The 20,444-nt window shown below is 37.1% G+C and overlaps 1 protein-coding gene across 3 annotated transcripts; it reads left to right on the plus strand.

The window, feature by feature from the left end:
• Positions 1–711: 711 nt before the first annotated feature.
• LOC122328848 (cadherin-like protein 26) lies at positions 712–16,446 on the plus strand. 3 transcript variants are annotated; one of them, XM_043224883.1, is made up of 17 exons: positions 712–795; positions 6,453–6,575; positions 6,682–6,831; positions 6,932–7,076; positions 7,816–7,988; positions 8,082–8,213; positions 8,322–8,504; positions 10,400–10,719; positions 10,830–10,972; positions 11,120–11,344; positions 12,228–12,449; positions 13,266–13,384; positions 13,602–13,694; positions 13,826–13,909; positions 13,995–14,030; positions 14,124–14,216; positions 15,681–16,446. In XM_043224883.1, the coding sequence occupies exons 2-17, from the start codon at positions 6,465–6,467 to the stop codon at positions 15,885–15,887; spliced, it is 2,436 nt and encodes an 811-aa protein (XP_043080818.1). In that variant the 5' UTR covers positions 712–795; positions 6,453–6,464; the 3' UTR covers positions 15,888–16,446. The 3 variants fall into 3 exon arrangements, with proteins under 3 accessions (XP_043080818.1, XP_043080817.1, XP_043080819.1); XM_043224882.1 differs by lacking the exon at positions 712–795 and adding an exon at positions 3,107–3,211; XM_043224884.1 differs by lacking the exons at positions 712–795; positions 13,602–13,694 and adding an exon at positions 3,107–3,211.
• Positions 16,447–20,444: the final 3,998 nt, after the last annotated feature.

The raw sequence follows: 20,444 nt of genomic DNA on the forward strand, positions 1-20,444 counted from the left end.
CAGTAAATGCATAGGAAAAAAAGAAAGTGAAAGGGGAAAAATAGTGGTTAGCCAGAAACTTCATGGTGCAAGAGACCTAATATTGTAAGTTTAACTTGTAAAAATGCCTATGGCATCTCTTTCTGCAGATTTATTACTTATTAAAATAATTATTCTTTGTACTAGCGGCCTGTTTCCTCAATCTATAACACATTCCTTGAATCTACAAACAAACAAACAAAGTATTTGCATATAGTAAGTGTTTTGCCTGGTAAGTTGCTCTTTTTTATAGTTGATTAGTGAGTTTCTGTTTTGCATATTAGACATTTCCTTTTAAGACTCCCTTCTGCTACCTCGGTACAACGATACTGCACCTTTCATTTCAACACATTCGGCTGATGTTGGTGTGTCTACATTAGTCATGCATACTTTTAAATGTTAGCTTTTCTGTGACATCCTGTGACGCCTCTGTGAACTTACAGCCTACATTCTGTGGAAAAGTAGATGTTTACTTTTAATTCATACCTGTCATCCAATACTGATGCAATGAATACAGAAAGTACTGTAGTGACAAGTACCATACTATAAATTCATACTTTTACATTCTTTTTCTTTTTTTTTGTACCACTGGTGGGGATCAAGTAAGGACTGCTAAGGTAAAGTATATAGATAATGGACTAAAAGTAGACTCTGTTAACGTGTACTAACTTGTCCGGCCTGTTCTGTGCTCAGGAACCATACAGTGATGTGTAAAGCTGGCGGGAAACACTTTGATAAGATCCTCTGATAACACCGGCTGTCATTATTGGAAATAAGGTGCGTCCTGATCCACAATATTTCTCAGCATTTACTGTTTAACACTGTTGCCAAGGAATATAATTAATGCTGCCCTACCTAATTTCTTGTTATAGTACAGAATATTATTACTTACTTACCAGAGGCAATTATTAATTATATTAATACATAGCGTTAAGCACATAAATGTTAATGAGGTGTAACTATTCCATTTATATTTTACCAAATATGTAAGTATAATTACAGGTTTTTCTTTTTTTCTGGGTGATAAGAGCTTACAGTCTTAAGTCAATGTTCAGTATCTCAAAATATTAGAATATTTACATTTAAGTTTCATTAAATGACCATCCCTACAATATAAAGTCTCTTGTTCTCTGAAACTCTAACACAATAATGGGGAAGACTACTGATTTGACAATGGTCCAGAAGACAATTGTTGACACTCTCCACAAAGAGGTTAAATCACAGAGCGCTGATAAATCATATTAAACTCAAAGTTGAATGGTAGAGGATACTGAAAGGTGTTCAAGCGACAAGGATGATCACAATACTGCCAAGCAAAGCCGATTGAAACGCTTTGAAGAGCCTCAGAAGGAGTGGAATGAAGCTGGAGTCAGTGATTCAAGAGTCTCCACGCAGATGTCTTGCAGGAAAAGAGCTACCAAGACACTTCTGAAACAGAAACAATGTCAGAAGCATTTTATCTGGATTAAGGAGAAAAATATCTGGACTGTTGCTAAGTGGCCTAAGGACATCTTTTCAGATAAAAGTGGCATTACATTTGGAAATCAAGTCTGGAGTCTTCAAGAAGACTGGAGAGGAACAGAACCCAAGCTGCGCTGATGTCTGCTTGTGTTGGACCATTGTGTTTTATTAAGTTTAAATGCAGCCTTCTATCACTTTATGCTTCCGTCTGCTGACAAGCTTTTATGGAGATGCTGATTTCATTTTCCAGCAGAACCTTAGCACCTGCCCAAAGAGACAAAACCACTTCCAAATGGTTTGCTGACCATGATATTACTGTGCTTGATTGGTCAGTCAAACATGCCTGACTTGAAGCCCATGTGGAGTCTATGGTATAGTTTCAAGGGAAAAGTGAGAAACAGGGAATCCAACAATACAGATATAGCCTCAGCACAGACACAGACTGATCTCTTCCATTCACTCCACACTGATGCTGGAGTTTGTGTTAAAGGAGCCCAGACCAAATATTGAGTGCAGAAATTAACAGACTTTAAAGAACTAGCATTTGTGCTTTTCCCGCAATGGCCCTGATTCCTCAGTCCATTAGCCGGGTCAGGGAGACCAAGTGCTCTTTCCTTCTAGTGGCCCCTCTCTGAAGGAACAAGGTTTGGTTCCCAAAACTATACAGCTCTCAACAGCAGCCCTGAGGTGGAAGGCATGATTAGGCAACCCTGGCTAGAGCTGTATGGTGCCTCGACAGGATTTTAATCAGCTCCCAGCAAGAGTGAGCAACACCATCCTCTGCGTTGCTGAGATCTGTGCGGCTGTCAATTGGTTTTCACCGTCCACATTTGACCGATTTATTAACCTAAGACCTCTCTGATTTAAAGGCATGCGTTCTGTCTGTTTAATGTTCTGAGACAAGGCGTTGCGAGACAACTTATATACTCATCAGCTCTGCACTTTCTGTTGGGATAAAGCCAGGGTTTAAATTGTGCCAGTAAGGCAACATCACACAATGCTTTCAACATTACAACTGTTTAATAGCTGTACAAACAGTTCAAAAGGCAAATACAATATTATTTGGTCAATTAGCTATATTTTGGTACAAAAAGTATAATTTGAGTTTTTGTATTATGAAAAGTATAATTTATTTATAATGACACATTTATATGGCCATTTTTTGGCCATAATTAATACATAATTAGTAGAAGGGACACATTTAGTACACCATGGCCATAATTTAATTAAAATGGGGAAAATTATTTTCATTTGTAACCATATAAATAAATGTATATATATATATATATATATATATATATATATATATATATATATAGGTATATATATATATATATATATATATATTCCTTTAAAGCTGTGTGTGTATATATTAAAATGACTTTCTAACTAAATATTAAAATGAAACTAAAACTTAGTTTATATAGCCTTATTTATTACAAAAACAAAATGGCAAAACATAACAAAATACTAAACATTTAAGTAAAATTAAAATGACAACAGAAAATATGCAAGTAAAATCTATTTCAAAATGCGAACAAAACTCTGGACCCAGTTTCTTCCCACTGTCATTTGACTATGCCCTCCCCTCTCTCTCGTGTGTCATATGAGCAGTGGATTACTGTAAGAGTCTCAGTCTCAGTCGAGCTGGTGTGTGTGTGTGTGTGTGTGTGTGTGTGTGATGATCTGCTTCAGCATGAGGACTCTTTCTGTCGGCTTTCTCCTGCTGCTGGTGAGTTAAAGTGTGTGATGTGATACACTAGAGCCTCTCGCACAGCCTCGTGTTTCTCTGCTCACGTTTCTAGACAAGAGCTGTTGTTGTTGCTGCAGAAACTAAGTCAAACAGTATGAAGCCAGCTTTATGAACAATGGTTTGTTTACAGTGAATGTGATTGTTTGCTATGCGTCAAATAGTAAGAACTGTGTTGGAAGGGCACGCTTGAATTAGTTCTGTTGAGTTTGGTTTATGTTACAGTCATTAGGGAGGTGGATGAAAGTGACTTTCATTCCTTTAAATCTTTTGGGTCGTGACGCAAGAACATTAGTATGCACTTTCAGAATTGTTTGCATTGTAAGCTCATGCCTTAAGGCACCTTTCTACCTGTATATAGCATATATGCTCATTAATAAAAAATGAAAATTAATTATGTGAATTGAGTAAAAATGCATGGCAATATCTAAATATTGCATATGTTCTTTACAACCTGCACAGTTGTAAGCTTCCTTTTTCAGGGACTGACATGTTAGTAAGAGAATCTGTGATGTGGTTCGCAAACGTATATGTCCTCAAGCGTTCACAGAAACATAAACATCACAGAAGTCACACTTGATTTATTACCGTGAACGCTAGCCAGAATATACACATCATGTTTTCGGAAAACGCCTAGATATTGATTTGGCATTGGTCCTAAACTTTTAAAAGTTGGCCATTAGCAGTAAATAATTTAGGTTTTGACATAATTTACTGATACTGACAACTGCTCGACTTTTAAAAGTTCTTATTGCTGGGCTGCAGATACAGAATGCAGACTTCAATGGCCTGTCATTGTGGACTATAACCTTAGTGCTATCAAATCAAGTTAGTTTTTAGTTAATAATACCCAGAGGGTGGTGTATATAACTATATAAGTATATAGCTCCATTACTGTGTGAATGTACTGTACAGATACTGCTGGTCAAATATTACTCAATTACATGGAAAAGTTACAAAGAAAGATTTTCACCTTAGTAAAAGTACAGAAGCACTTGCTTTTAAAAGTACTTAGGTACCAAAAGGACATTTGCTTTTTAATGTCAATGCATTATGCAATGCACAATGTTTTATTATTGTTGTATGCAATGCTTGCAATACCTTATGCCTCTGAAGCAACGTACAATTCATTACGCCCACTGAATACACTGACTGGCTTGTAGAGACTTTGAAATAAAGAACATCTAGAATGTTCTTTACCAACTATAAGTAACTTTGTAACTACATGTCAACTAATTGTCATTCATTAGCAAATTTTAAATAACGTGATTGCATAAATGTGCACACCCTCTTATAACTAAGGATATGGATTTTTGGTCATAAACCCAAAAGATGGAAAATGTTTTGCACAAAATCAACACTGCACATGACCAAAAGAAGCATGGCGGTGGTAAGTCTCGTGATATTAACTTATTATTTATTGAACTGTTGTATAACATCAATATAACATTTGTAATACGCAATCACTCTTAATGCATGTTAATGGACTGAATCATGTAGTGAAAGAACGTTCTCTAAACGAACCAGTCTTCATCACATAGTCGCGTATGTGTGCACTACTATCTTAGGTGTGTTTCGTTTAGTTTTGGCAGTATACTCGATAACGTCTTGATGTCTCACGAGTTTCAGTTTTTATGCTAAACCTGTGCCAAGAAATGAATGAGTGAACGCAACTTATGAAAAGTAACACACCGCATTTTTTTAAACCTTGGGTGGAGAGAGTTATGAACAGTTCTAAATACCAGTCAGTACTGGCACAAAACCTTCAAAACCCTTCTACTAGAAAGCTGAAGAGCAGGATAATAAACCAAAGCACAACAAAAGAAAGGCTCCACCGGAAGAAAATTAGTGTTGAAATGACCCAGACCCGAATCTGTTATGAAGAATCAGATACGAAACATTTTTGCAAAGAAAAGTGTGCAAATATTGCGAAGTCAAGATGTGTAATGCTGATAGAAAAAGACTGAGTGGTGTAATAAAATCAAAAGGTGCTTCAACAAATTATTAGTTTAAGGGTGTGCTCACTTATGCAACCACATTCTTATTATTATTTTAATCTATCTTTCCTAAAATATTTCCGTTTTGCTATTTAGTTGTACAGGTTATAGTTTACAATGAGGGTTAAAAAAAGTTACAATTGAGCTTAATTGACAAATAATTGATCTTAGTCCCTCTCTCTCTATCTTTTTTATTTTTTTTACATGACAGAAACCTGACATTTTAACTTTGTATATCCACTGTACTTGTTTCTGATAGTCAGTATGTAGGACTCATCAAAATAAAGTGTTAGAAGATATTAAGCATACAGTCTACTTATACTCTAATGACTGCTAGTTGGCATGTAGATACAAAGTTACTTACTATTAGGAGAATGTCTGAAGGGAACGTCAAAATAAAGTTTTAATTTAACACCCGTACCCACCCCTGACAGTGTATGCAGACATCCGTGCGTAGACAATAATCGTCATGTAAAATTGATGTAAATACTGATAAGAAAGAAAAAAAAAACACCTATTGTGCTTTGTTAGGAGGAGCACAATAGTTTTCTTGTGGCTTCATTTTCATTTACAAAATGTTGCTAAATCGGAAAGTATTGTGTCTAATATATATCACAATAACTCAAATGTTGTAGATTAATATCACATCTGAAACAGGTCAAGAAATGCTGGGAAATCACTTAACATATCCCAACTAGAGTAATTACTGAAAAAAATCCCATAACCAACGTTTAATTAAACTGTGGTAAAAAAACAAATGAGTTAAAGTTAAATCATAAATAATATGCCTGTCAGAATAAATGAAGGAACTTTCACTCTGATATTATGAATAAGGAATCTTTATGCAACACATTCTGTCTTTTGGTGATAAAATCAAGTACAAACAATATACATCTATGCAGTGAAAACTATATTTAATTAAATGTAGCTGATTATGCTGATAATGGAAAAATGTACTTAATTGCTTAAGCTTCTCAGCAAAATGTTTTCAGTTATTTTCAAAGTAATTTAGGGATCTACATTTCAGATTATAAAACCGTCTTCACTGTTAAAGAAAAGTTGTGAATAATACGACATTACTGGAGATCCAATTACAGTTGCACAAGAATTATGAGAGCTCTATTTTTATATACTTTCTTTTCACAGTTAACATTAAGCTATTTCTCATATGCTTCTGTGTGATATAGACATGCATGGCCAATGACTTTCGTGACTTGTCGTTTCAGTCCATCTGGAGCATGTGTGTACGGGCTGACAGCGGGAAGATACGACAGAAGCGTGCATGGATCATTGATTCGTTTACTATCGAGGAAGAATACACTGGTTCGTTACCATATAAAATAGGCAAGGTGAGCTGCATCACAGCGTCTCATATAGAGAAAGTTTCACATTGCATGTTAAATTGTTGGATAATGATGATAATGTATGAGTATGTGTACGCTGTTTGTGTTTCAGGTTGAACTTGACAGGTCTTATTTAGTAAATTACATATTACACGGTCAAGGTGTGGATCAAGATCCAATGAATATTCTCAGCATTGACAAATCAGGTTTTGTTTTAGTACATGGAAGGCTGGACTATGAAACCGGCCCTAAAATCCTCCATGTAAGTTCTCCTTAAAAATGTGGTATCTTAAGCATTTTAATTCATTTAAATAAGCTGCAGGGAAGCACTGTATATTCATAATCACTGAATTCGATTGCAGTCGACATTTGAAGCAAGAAATGAATCCAATAATGAGCTGGATACAAAACTTGGGCTTGAGATCAAAATACTGGACATAAATGACAACGCACCTACATTTCAAAAGTCAATCTATGAAGTGACTGTGGACGAGTCACATGATCAAGGTAATCCATAATTATTTCATTTATGACAGTATTTACTAACCCTCGTGTTATTGCAGTCCACTGTGTTACTTTTCTCTTCATAACGCTAAAGTAAAGCAAACTATTTTTAATAGTTATAATTAAATTCCAGCTTGGACTTATTTGAACAATGGCTGAGGCTGCTATTACGAGCGGTCTATCTCTTTAAGATGAATCGTTTTATATATTCCCCAATTGTTTTGGTGAAATCATTTGCTAAATGACTAAATATAAATGTACATAAATCTCCATGTCACTTACATATTGTGTAATTATTTAGAAATTCAAAGTGCAACTAAACTTTACTTTTTTCCAGTGTGACTTCAATATTGTTCACGTGTATATTTCTTCATTAGTTTATAGCTTTAGTTGGATATTTAAGTTCATTTAACATAATTAAACCAATATGAAAAAGCCAACTTGGTCTATAATATGTACCTTCGTGCACTTTTTGTGCAGCACCATTTTTAAGTATCTTACTGCACGTTTTGCAACGATTTCAAAGAGAAATGTCCACCAAGTGACTCGGGATTCAACCCTAGCACATTTTTATTACGTGGATATAGGAATGTATTGCAGTGGATCAGAATTGTCATTAGAAGTTAATGTTCTGTCATGTTGGAAATATTACCTACACTGAATCCGACCCATTGGATAGCCCATTTGCACTAAATAGCAATTGATTCTTTAACAACACTTAATTTTCTCAATATATATCAAGGTAAAGAACTACTGACTGTACTGGCGTCTGATCAGGATGATTCAAGTACAGACAACGGAACATTTGTTTTCACAATCAAGTCTGTCACACCAAAGACAGATAATGTTGAATTTTATATTCAGCAGCAAAAAGAATCTGGGACAATTTATTTTAAGGGTTGCTTGGACTATGAGGTATGAGTTTAATTTCGTTCATTAGTATTAATTCACTACTTTTGCACATTTGATACATCTGTTTGATACAACTTGTTTCTGAATCTTTTCCAGAAAGCTCAGAAATATACCATCCTTCTTGAAGCAAAAGACAAAGGGGAAAAGATACAGCTCTCAAGTACAAGTACACTGATAATCAATATTTCAGACAATAACAACAATCTTCCAGAGTTCTCTGGCAAAACAGTAAGTTTTATAGTGGACTGTAAGATTACATGTTCTTGGTCATTGCTTTAAATGGCAAGTTAGACGCACTTTCCTGCGCAACCCAATGAAATGTTTGAATTATTTTAGGGACCAGGGAAGGTCAAGGAGAGAGAAACTGGGGTTGAAGTTCTGCGACTGCAGGTAACAGACAAAGACGTCCGTGGTTCGAAAGCTTGGAAAGCCAAATACACAATCCATGAAGATAAAAAAAAAATATTCAAAATAGAAACGGACCCCGTTACAAACGAAGGGATTTTAACAGTTGTAAAGGTAGGAAAATAGTTGATGTTTTGTTTTGTTGGACAACTTTCCCAAAGGTTGAGTCTCTGGTTATGATCTAAATTCAGTCTACACTGAAATGCCTTTTATAGTCTCTGCACAAAACACATTCTCAGTCCTAACTTGTCACATTGGTGCTTCTTCAGGACCCTTTGGCAACACTTTTTGAGCAAGGACCCTTGTTCAGGACCCTTTCATTTTTTGACATGCAGATCCATTCTGTAAATGTAAATTAGAAACCGTTGGTGTCAGTAGATGCAAAAGGCATTGGGAATATTACCCAACACCTGTTTATTTAAAGAACATAGGATGCAAGGGGTAGGACTGAATACATAACTATGGGGGTGGAGACTAGTAGGTTTAGATGTATGTAAGGTGGGAGGAGTTGGATCTGGATCCAACCTCTCCCCCTGGATCTTGTGTTCTACAGCTTTGGGGTCCATGTAATATGCAAATGTTACGTTTAGGGGTGTGTGATAGGTACACATTATATGTATGCCAAATGTATACTGTAGGCACACCAAGAAAGGGTGTATCATATACACACAAAAGCATCTGCCTGAGAAGGGAACATGAAACTGCTTTCTCTACGTGTCGCTATATGGAATTCCTTTAGCGTGGCCGGTGTCTGAAGCATCTAAAACGTGACAAGCAACAGCCTATGACGTCAATATTCAGCATCAACACAATTTTAAAAGGCATTTGGAGAACATGTAATCCACTTCTTCATCTGTGTCACACCCTCAGCACGTTCCCTCAGTCCTAGTCACCAGGATCAGTCACCGCCTACTCAATCGCCGACACGCCACACCCGTGAACCATCACCTGAGTACTAATTGCCAACACCTGCACCCGCAATCACCACACTGAATCTGAGCTGCATATCCAAAAACTACTTACCTGATAAGGGCTTGGCCAAGAAGCGCAGGCCTAGGGCAGAACTAAAGCATTACATTTGCTCAAAGAACTGACTCTAAAGATCATAGGTAGCAACCTCCTGTTCAAAATGTATCAAGTCGAGTAGAGCGCAAGGTGAAAAACGAGACTAAAACAACTCAAGAAAGGAAGCAAAGCTGGCAGCACATAACCATTACCATACAGGATTTTAGAAAGTCTGCATGCTCATAGGGCATATAGATTGAAAGCTTTATGATTGTTATGGTTAAGTACTCAGATAGGAGCAACATTTTTTCAGGAAACCCTTCATAGTGAGGGAAGCACAGTTAGCTCACTCAGCAATCAACCCACCAGGGAGGCTTCTTTTTTTCTCAGCGAGAGGTCTAGCCACCTGGGGTTGCGGCTCAATGGAACTCAAAGGTGAGGGGAGCCCTGCTAAACTCAAGCAGCAGAGAAAGGCGTACCGCCAGAGGTTGCTGCTCAATGGAGCTCCAAAAAAAGGAAGACCCAATGAAAGCAAACCTCAGACACTAAATAATGAGCGGCCTTCTAGGGTGAAGGGAGCACTGCCATGCTTGATCCAAAAAGAGACAGCTTATCAAGGAAGCAGCAAGTGGCCAAACTACCTGATGTGACTGTCACTGAAGCTCAAAGAGCAAAGGGTTTGACCACTAGTGAGTGAAGAGAGGAACCTAGCTCACAAGATTTACCACTCAGTATTGTTGCATACTGAGCTCTCAGGATCAGCGCTTTCGGCTCATAGCTAACCCTCACAGAAATGGAACAGCCTGTTAGTGATGAGCATGAAAGGGAAAGACTTTTTTTTTTTTTTAATTCAATGACCAGGTCCACCTGTTCAAGCTCAAAGTGACTGGGCTCAAGGGTCCTGACCAAACATCAGTATGTGACTGATTTCTGGGATAGGTGTTATTAACCATAACAGATACATTCACATTGATTTTTGTCTAAATTCTCTTCATTCATTTCAGCAAACTGACTACGAGGAGCAAACAAATCACAATCTGTCCATCAGTGTGCAGAATGAAATTCCTTATTTTTCCTGCAAGATTAAAAATAAAGTACCAAATGCCATGTGGGTGCTCGACAAAATACCCCAAAGCTCTGAGATAAGTGCTGGAAACCTCTATAACCGTATTCCAGTGACCATTTACGTAGAAGATGTCAATGACCCTCCAGTGTTTATACCCCCTGTGAAACACGTCGTGGTAATGGAGAACATTGATGTAGGAACAAGTCTTACAACCTTCACCGCTAAAGACATGGATGGAAGCCACGTAAACACATTTAAGTAAGAAAAGCTAATATTACTAAATAAGTTTCACTAAAGACCCTGCAGTTCATTTACAGAAAAGTATCGCATATAAAGAAAGGTGAATTCATCCAGTGTTTGAATATCAGATTTGTTAAAGGTGAAGATATTGATAAATGGATAACTATTGATGCAAAGACTGGAAAAGTATCCACAATTAAAATTCTGGACAGAGAGTCACCATTTGTGAAAAACGCCACCTATACGGCAACCCTGTATGCTGTGGATGAAGGTAATTAATTTCCTTTGAGATACATACACATTTACTTTGCTTTACGAAATATGTAGTTTACTTGCATAAAAACCTCTCAATATCTACCTCATGATTCCCAATCATGTTTTACTCTAACTGAATTTCTGTTTGGTCTCTGATGGGCAGGTGTCCCTCCGCTGACAGGCACTGGAACTCTAGTCATTCACCTGAATGATCAAAATGATAACGTACCAATATTGGAAAAAAATGTAGTCACTATTTGTATAGATAAAGAACCCACACTGGTCAACATCACAGCAGTAGACCTGGACTTTCCTCCATATGGATCACCTTTCTACTATGAGCTTTTAGGAGATGTTAAGGACAAATGGAGGGTTGAACCAGCTCATGGTAATTCCTCCTTTTACTTGGTCCAGGCACCCTACTCTTACTCTTAATGTAATATTTCACTTGGAAAACGCGTGAAATATGAAATAGGTTATATAAAATAGTCAAATAATGTCATGTATTCTGTGAACTCCTTAAGATTGAAGGGTTAGTTCACCCCAAAATCGAAATTCTGTCCTTCATGTCATGTTGTTCCAAAGCCGTAATACCTTTGTTCATCTTCAACACGAATTAAGCTATTTTTTGTGAAACTCTCCAAAAATGGCTGAGAATGTAACTCAGGGGAGAAGAATGGTATAGTAAATGTATGTTATCTTTGTATTCTTTGCACAAAAAAAGTTTTCTTGTTAGCGTCGCAAAACTTTCTAGACCTGGGAACATTTCAGCTGTGCTGCTCTCTATGGAGGGCTAGATATTTCAGCAAAAATATCTTAATTGTTTTGTTCCGAATATGAACAAATGACAGAATTTTCATTTTGGGGTGAAGTTTTTATTTTTTGTATGCGTTTAAAAGAAAAATATTAAGCAGCACAACCATTTTTAACATTGATAATAAATTTAACTTGAGCAGCTTTTTGTTCAGACTATAAAACTAAACGGACCCATAGTTTGAATTATACACAGAATGCTAAATTACATTGTATCAGCAATACGAGACTGTGGCCGTCAAATGTAGCTTTAATGAGCTTGACGGCTCTCGTCCAAACTGTAACTGTGATGAAAAACGAGATGCTATAGGCTGTTTTTAAAAGGGACTTCCTGTTTCAATTAAAATTACGTGAACACACAAAACAACGCCGCTTGTTTCAAAGCACTCCAGTGAACTTTTAAAATGTATGTACTTACACTAATACCAATTCTTATTTCATCACAATTTTTCTCCTAGGCACAACAGTGAGTCTCGTTAAAGAAAAACATGTTTATTCAGGCCATCACCTCCTCCAGATCAAGATATCAGACCAGCAGGGACTGTACTCCATCCAGAACCTGACGGTCACGGTGTGTGACTGCTCTTTAACTCCTAACTGTCACGTCAGGATGGTCTCGCATGCTCGGATGGGGCCTGTTGCTGCCTGGATGGTTATTCTTGCGATTCTGATTCTTACAGGTGATTTCTGATGTCTGGGTAGCATTGGGTACATGTCTGGGTACTAGTAGGTGATGAAGGATGAGTTATACTGAATACTGAAAACCCATCCTTCTGCACAAGTCAATCCGACCATGAAAGGTGTGGTAAAACAATAAAAGACTCGCCATGGAAACCCGTAGAAACCAGTTTCTTGAATGACACATAGCTACAGTATTGAAATGTGTTTGGTTGTTGTTCTCTCTAAAAACTCTGTTTTTGCCTCAGGGCACTTAGAATGTATTTTTTTCTGCGTTTGGGTAAAAATCTGGGTAATTTATTCACTTAATTTAAGGGAATAGAAGTGAAACCCAAAAATGTAACTACTCACAATTCACTAATACCCCTAGTCCATCCAAGATGTGGATGAGATTGTTTTCTTGCTCACCAATGGATCCTCTGCAGTGAATGGGTGCCATCAGAATGTTTTGGAGGAAACAATGTTATGGTTTATAGACTCATATCTTAGCTAAAAGCAATAGCTAAAACATGTTTATGATAGGTTTGTTACTTACAAACCTGCATGTTTTCACTTCACAAGGCATTAACCGATGGACCGGAGTGGTGTGGATTACCTGTGGATTATTGCAATGTTTTTATCAGCTGTTTGGACGGCACCCATTCACTGTATGTGAACATGTGATGCAATGCTAAATTTCTCCAAATTCAATCAAGAACAAACTCGTCTGCATAAAGTCATTAAATTTCATTTAAACACTTCAAAATGTGTTCAGCACAGGAGCTGATAAGTTTAAAAGTTTCAAAGTTTAAAATAACTACTCTCTTTTTATATTTCAGCAATGTGCTTAGTAAGTCTAGCAGTGCCTTGCAAGGAAGAGAAAAAAATGATTATGATGGATGATGGGCTCGGTCATCTCATCACAACAAATACAGAAAATCCAGGAACAGACTGCACGGTAATTTCATCACACAACATACAGTAACTGTTTTTCAGTAACGTTTCAGGTAACACTTTATAACGTTATATCAAGAAATAATATGAAAGATCAATGCACACAGAATGTTAAAATATAAATCTAAAATGTTTAAAGTGTCCATTATTACAACTGACGGCTCGTATTTATCATATCAAACATTTAATTGTCTTGAATAACTTTTCATGTCTTCATGAAGGTGTCTTCTAGCAAAGGTATTCACAAAACCGACGTAAACGGTATAAAGGCAACTAAAAATGTCAATTCAAGCCAGAAGGTCACAAAACAAACAGTGAGTAACAATAAAACTCCTCATTTTTGTTCTTTGACAATCGGGGTAAATAATATTTCAGAGATTTATCACCTGTAATGTTTTATTTAAAAGTATTAAAAACAGATATGATTTCTTCTTGTGATATCCAGGTGATGTATAAAGGACAGCAGGCTGTTTCACAGACTCCATCATCGCTCTACAATGAGCAGATGTTCAACCGCTCTACCTATAGAGTGAGTATTAACAGCCACAGCCAGATTTAAAGTGTTGATCATTTCCTTGGTTTTGTGACTGTTTTTCATATTTGTTTTTTTTAAGAATTCCACAAGACGTTCATACAGAAAAAATGTTCAGGTAAGCATAGAACAACAGTAAAAATTCACATCATATCTAACTGTAGCAAAGCTCAGCCTTTTCCACAACATTATCTGTGCTTTTCTCGACCAGCAATCGAGCGCCAGATCAAGCGTTAGAAGCAATTATTCCTTCAAGATCAATGCATCTTACCTGGGTGAAAACCTCGCCGGACTCATTAACCAGGTGATTTTACATTTACTTTTAGCAGACGCTTTCATCCAAAGCAGTGGGCAAATGAGGACAATAGAAGCAATCAAAACCAAGAAAGGAGAAATGATACGTAATATGTAAGATATGTAACAAGTCTCGGTTCGCCTAATGCAGTACACAATTATTATTATTTTTTAATAATAAAAAGAAAACCAGTAGATAGAATAGAAAAAGATAAGGGAACTCTGAGGGGTCTTTTTTATATATATAAAAAAAGATACAATAGACAAAGAACAGATAATATTTTATGCTTCTTTCAGCATACATTACCACTCTACTGTCTACTACGCTGCAAAAAATTACCCTGCTGAACTAAATTTTTTTGTTTAGTTAACTTAAGTTACTTAATGTTAAGTAACAACTTGAATATTTTAGTTGACTAAACTAAATTTTGAGACAGCTATAGAACAACAGATTTTAAGTTGAAACAACAATTTTTTTTTTACAGTGTAGTAGTGTAACAATAAATTGATCAATGGACCGATTCTCTAAATCGTGATTCTCTCTTGACAGTACATGGTGCTATAGGCTAGCTGTTAACTGCACACTCAAATGCTGACGAAGAAGATCGCTTGATTAAACATTAAAGGCTTTTATGCTTTTATGACTTAAGATTAATGTAAGCCCACTGTGATTCGTTTCATGAATGATTGTGTTCTAGTGGTGTGTAAGAAACTGAAAGCAAGCTGTTTCTAAAGCATCTGCTGTTAAAACTATGCTCAGAATCGATTCCAGAGAGATTAATCTATACAATCCTACTGTCTACTCATTTACTGATAGATAGATAGAGAGATAGATAGACAATTTCACAATTTTCATTAGTAAATGTGATAATAGTAATTCCCTCTTACTACACGTTTCGCTGTAATTTCAAAGAGAAATGTCCTCTGGGCGGCACTGAAACACAGCTTCAATACATGAACCCTGGCACATTATTATTACTTTGATAAAGGGTAAGTATTGCGGCGGTTCAGAGTTGAAACATCCAGGGACTGCTACTAAAATTAGCTATCATTTAGGGAAAATGCCCCATACCAAATACAACCCTAAATCTACACGATAGTGTTACTAAATGCAGCTTACAGCATTGAACCGGAGCTCCTCGTCTCTCAAGAACATGTACTCTGTGATCTACCAAACAAACCTACCCTCTATGAAAACACATCGATATGAAGCTGGATATGATGTGTGATGTAGAATGTGGGAGCATCAAAATAAAGTGTTAGCAGATACTATGCAGAACATCTATTAATATTCTGATGACGTCTAGTTGAGTTGTGAAGTTAAAGTTAGTACTTATCTTTTCCGGTAATAGCAGACAGCTCAAGATTTTTACGTTACTGAAAGATTCTTTTCATCACTTTAAAAGAGCCATTCTGAAAATATTCCAAACGTGTCACGTGTCAACATTTGTCGTGTTTTATTTCTTCTTTTCAGAAAGTACTTGCTCTCCAAACCCGTGATGAGGAACATGGTATTTACGAACCGCACTGTTACACAGATGAAGGACAGCCTATGGCCAGAGATGAACTGGATGCAATATCCATTTCTGAGGATGACTTTCATCCAGACATGCTTAAAAATCTGGACAGCAGGTTCTGTCAGTTAGCAACAATCTCCAGACCTGACCTGATGAAGAGGTGACGGCTATCTCAGAAAGTGTAGCCTAACTATAAATATTTAGGACAAAATGCATCAGTTCTACAGTATCAGCGATGATAAATGATGATAACCACAGTTGCATTTCCTGAATGTAAAAATACAGTGTTTGCGAAGCAACAAAGGAATAGAATTAATAGCTTTAGGTGAACTCAGGTTTTTTGCTTTTATTCTGTTTATTCTGATTCAGTATTTTTTTTGTTCATGCGGAAAAATCCGAAGACATTTAATCCGAAATATGGTGTTGCAATTATTTGATGAGTAAGATTACATGGGTGGAGGTTGAAAGTAACGTTTTTAGTTGCTGATAAGCGTGTTTGAAGAGAATGTCTATCTTGACTTTGTCATGCAAACCCCTGACATATCTAGGTCTGTTGTTCCCCTGGGCAGGAAACTGCTCTGTTCTTTCAGGTTTTAGGTTGTTTTAAGTGTTTTTAATACTTTATTGTAAAAATGTGTAACTTTGATCTATTTTTGGATTGTTTTATTTGAACACTGATGTATGGGAATCAAACTTTTAATAAAACTCTACTGAAACATTAAATGCTACTGTTTTATTTTTGGTCTCTGCGTTAGGTTTTATTTTGACAGGTCTCTCAACCTGTTCAACCCGTTTTTTTTTTTTTTTTTTTGTTTAGTCTTTTAATTTACATTCAACACACAGCTCTCGAAATAGTTCCCTTTTACGTGCCACACAGTTACCGTTCCACAATAGCACTTTATATCACTGTCCCCCGACTTGTTTCCTGCCTGTCACTCGTAAATCTTTAATATTTCCAAAACCTGTGAATGCACAATGTACCATTCATCAAAAACAATGAGATGCATCCTCAATGAGAGGATGAGATTGAACTCAGACTAAAAGTTAAAAATGAATAAATGCCATGAGAAGGATGCAATGCTAATGCAATGATAGGATTGGCAAAGGAATGACCATTGGGCAGCGAAATGCTCATAAGGTGGAGAAGAAAAGACGGGTGCTAACTACAAAAGAATTAGGAATTAATGTCAAGAATTAATTGAGAAACCGTCCTTTTCCAGAACTGCAACCTTCCTGGAGTCCCCCCAGGTGTGGTGTTTCAGCTTCTCAGAGACTTTGCTTGGGTGCAAAATCCTAAAAAAAAAAAAAAACGACATGCTGAAGTGTTGGGAAATCCATTAAGGCTTTATGGACAGATTAGTGGTGACTCCTAAAGGAAAAGCGACAGATGTGTGCTTAACATACTCCTCACGCGCTCGAGGCACAGGATGGCTGGCTGACAAATCAAGCTTTGCACAAATCGATCTGTTTCAGGAAGGCGGCGTTTAAAGGCGATAATGTACAGTATGTGGAAAATAATGTGTTTTTTGAACCTTAAAACGCATAAACACGCTTCATTACACCAAACACACAAAATGTGTTTACAGTCACAATACGTACAACTGAACACCAGTTCTCTCTCTCTGTTACGTTGCGTCATATATATGCATAGATATTCAATGCAGAGACGTTTCCTCTTCCATTTTTCAGAGAAACAGCAGAGAAACGGTAAACATAACGCGATTCCTTGAAAGCAATACTCTGTGTTTGCCGAATAAGAATAAATAAATGCTTGAAATGGGTACCGTAAAGCCTGAAACATACTTTTCAGAGCTATTACTGGCTATAGATATATAAATATCTACAAATAATATGTTTTTTGGCTTCATGATAGTCAAAAACTAACCCAACCCAAACACCTTTAAAGCCACACACTTCAATCAGCTCTTTTTAAACACAACCCAAAAATGATCTGTGGGGTATTTTGGGGTGAGAATTCTGGGGACACCCAAGGCCAATGTTACATCTTGTGACAAGGGGCGTAATAGGTGCCCTTTAACATGAATGCTGAGAAAAAGAGAACAAAGATGATCAGTCATCGGGTTACGATTCAGTAACCGATCAACTTCCTGATTGCTGCTATAAATCTGACAGTGCAGCTGGATGACATTATGATATATGATTACCTTTAAGATCTCAGAGACAGTATCTCTGTTGTGTCTCTGCTTGCCACCCGCAGACTGCACATACTGTAATATCTTAAAACAACATAACTAGTCGCTGAAAGAATTCAGCACTCTTATCTGCACAAGATAGATAAATACAAAAAAAACTGAACTTGTCTTTAGTGTCAGACGTTGAAAACGAAGCAAGAAAAAAATGTATCATTGCCTTTATCTATATGTTTTAATTACTAATTATTTTCTCATTTATGTCACAACTGAATGAATAGTGCATCAAAGTTATTAATGCAATTAACGCACTTGCACTGCCCCAGACCTGTGTGGGTCATCTGACATTTGATACAGTTTGTTGATGACAAATATGAGGCAGAACAAGAACTCACTGCGCGATGTAGCCTGATCGGTCTGCTGGTGATTAGTTTTAACCTCAGACATGGCTAAATGTCATGGGACTGGATAAATCAGGGCTCAGTCCTGCAGAGTTTAGCTCTAGCTTGCCTAAAGTCGAGGACACCGGCCTTCCAGGATCGAGTTCGGACAGCACTGCATTAAAATATGCAGGAGTTATGTGGCATTCTTGTGTAGTACGTTCCGCTGGGAAACAACGTTGCCGTGACGACAAACTCCCTTCCCAAAGACAGGATCGCTGAAACGCTGGATTTTCAAAAATATAAGATTTGCCCCTATTTTGACAGCTCTGCCCCACACATATATACACAACCCTGGCAACAATTAGTTCTGTGTTACACACCGGACGTGAGCAGAGCGACAAAATACCATAGAACTCATTATGATCAGTGATAAAAATCTATACTGAATGCATCACAATAAACAGGATGGAAAACTGCTGCTGCGTTGTGTTTATGGCATGCTTTTTGCCATGTTTTTTTCACCATCTCTATATTTCTGTCGCTCGGCTCAGCTAATGTCCGTCCTGCGCATTCTTTTGGGCAAAATACATACCCCACCTTTAATAGAGCTCAGAGACCCATCAAAGAGTTATGAGAAAGGGAAAAACTGAGAGAATGTGTGCATGTGTTATAGGGATAAACTGTGTCTTTTACAGGATTCTGTATGTTTCCTGTTACCCGGGATCAGAATAAATCTCCTGTTGTACAATCGCCTACATTATAAAAAATGTATGAAAGTGTGTGTGTGTGTGTTTTATTGCTCAGTTCTATCTTTACTGCATTGTTATAATTTATTGCAGGCTGTTAAAAGTCGGTGAAATTCTTGCGATTGTGATCAACGTTCACTTTTTATCCATGATAGTTATGTGTAAAAATACACACTTGGTTAAAACGGCTGTATTGGACATTGCAAACAGGTGTGCATGATATCAGGACTGTTAAAAACCAAGTGACACTTCCACTGTTGTGTTGAGCAGGTTAAAAACCCAAAAAAGACAAAAAAACATCCGTTTCGCAGATACCCAGTGAGAGAAAGGCTCTTATAAAACTCTAGTAAGTAGGCTATCATGGCTATTTTCTTCTCTTTAAACATCGGAAGAAGTTATTCCTTTCTCTTTAATACATATAATGCTCAGTCATGATGGAAAATGATGTATTTTTCCACGAAGCCATTATTTTAGCACACAACACATTTTTTGCCACTCGCACAAAAGCATTTTTGCATCGAAAAAAGCGAGCCGATAGCAGCAGAATGGAGGCCGAGCGCCGCGTTTTTCATGCTGCGCGCGCCAATAAGACATGCTTATGAAGAGTACAAATGAAGCCGAATAAGCAAAGTGTGGGAAAGCTTTGCAAAACGTAAAACAAAAATGCTGTAATTTGTAAAAGTCATGCTTTTTCGTTCTTCGCCCAGGGGTAAAAAGAAGTTTGAGATTCCTGAGTACCTGAATAGCGAAACGTGCTCGACGCACATCAAACGTGACAGAAAACAGGGGTATGGATGTTTGCAATTGGCACTTCAGTAAAATCGCAAAAAGACTGTAAAGCAAGCAGCTTTATGGTATTAAACACGAAAAACGTTATCAGTGTCACTTTCAATTAGAATTACTGCTTGACTTAAAGTTAAATGTTAATTGACTTAAATGTATATCACTCTGCAATTCTATGCATGTACGAGTTAATCCCTAATTCAGTATTTTAAGGAATCGCAAACGAAAGTAAAGCATATGCATGACCAATCTCTCTTTTAGTCCTCCTTCCCGTCAGCCTTCAAGGGGTACCACCAAAAACATGACAGTGGTGGCCTTTATAAATTAGGAAGGTGGTTTCAGGTCACAGAACGGTGAGGCATCTGTTCCTATGGGCGCAGTGACTGTGTTAAACTTTTTACGTTTTTAACTTTGATCTCAGACACGACCTGTTTGATAGTGAGCGACTTCAGGCACATGACTAAGCAGTTCAACCGAAGCAGACGTAAAACAGGACTCAACCCTCCATCCTTCTTTGGAATTCTTCATCCTTCTTTGGAACTGTCTCTCGTGAAGTGGGACAACCTCGATGGCCTCTAATAAGGGCACTTTAATCATTTCTGATATTTATTACAAACAAGCATGGTGGTGTAATGACTGTTTGGTAAAACTTTATCTAA

The sequence above is a fragment of the Puntigrus tetrazona genome, chromosome 23 (genome assembly GCF_018831695.1).
Source record: "Puntigrus tetrazona isolate hp1 chromosome 23, ASM1883169v1, whole genome shotgun sequence".
Taxonomy (NCBI): Eukaryota; Metazoa; Chordata; class Actinopteri; order Cypriniformes; family Cyprinidae; genus Puntigrus; species Puntigrus tetrazona.

Bases quoted from the DNA above. Each gene is read 5' to 3' on its own strand.
- LOC122328848 (XM_043224882.1), top strand. From the start codon at position 3,161: ATGATCTGCTTCAGCATGAGGACTCTTTCTGTCGGCTTTCTCCTGCTG. The intron at 6,576-6,681 runs GTGAGCTGCATC...TTTGTGTTTCAG, and splicing joins TACCATATAAAATAGGCAAG to GTTGAACTTGACAGGTCTTA. The intron at 13,910-13,994 runs GTGAGTATTAAC...GTTTTTTTTAAG, and splicing joins TCAACCGCTCTACCTATAGA to AATTCCACAAGACGTTCATA.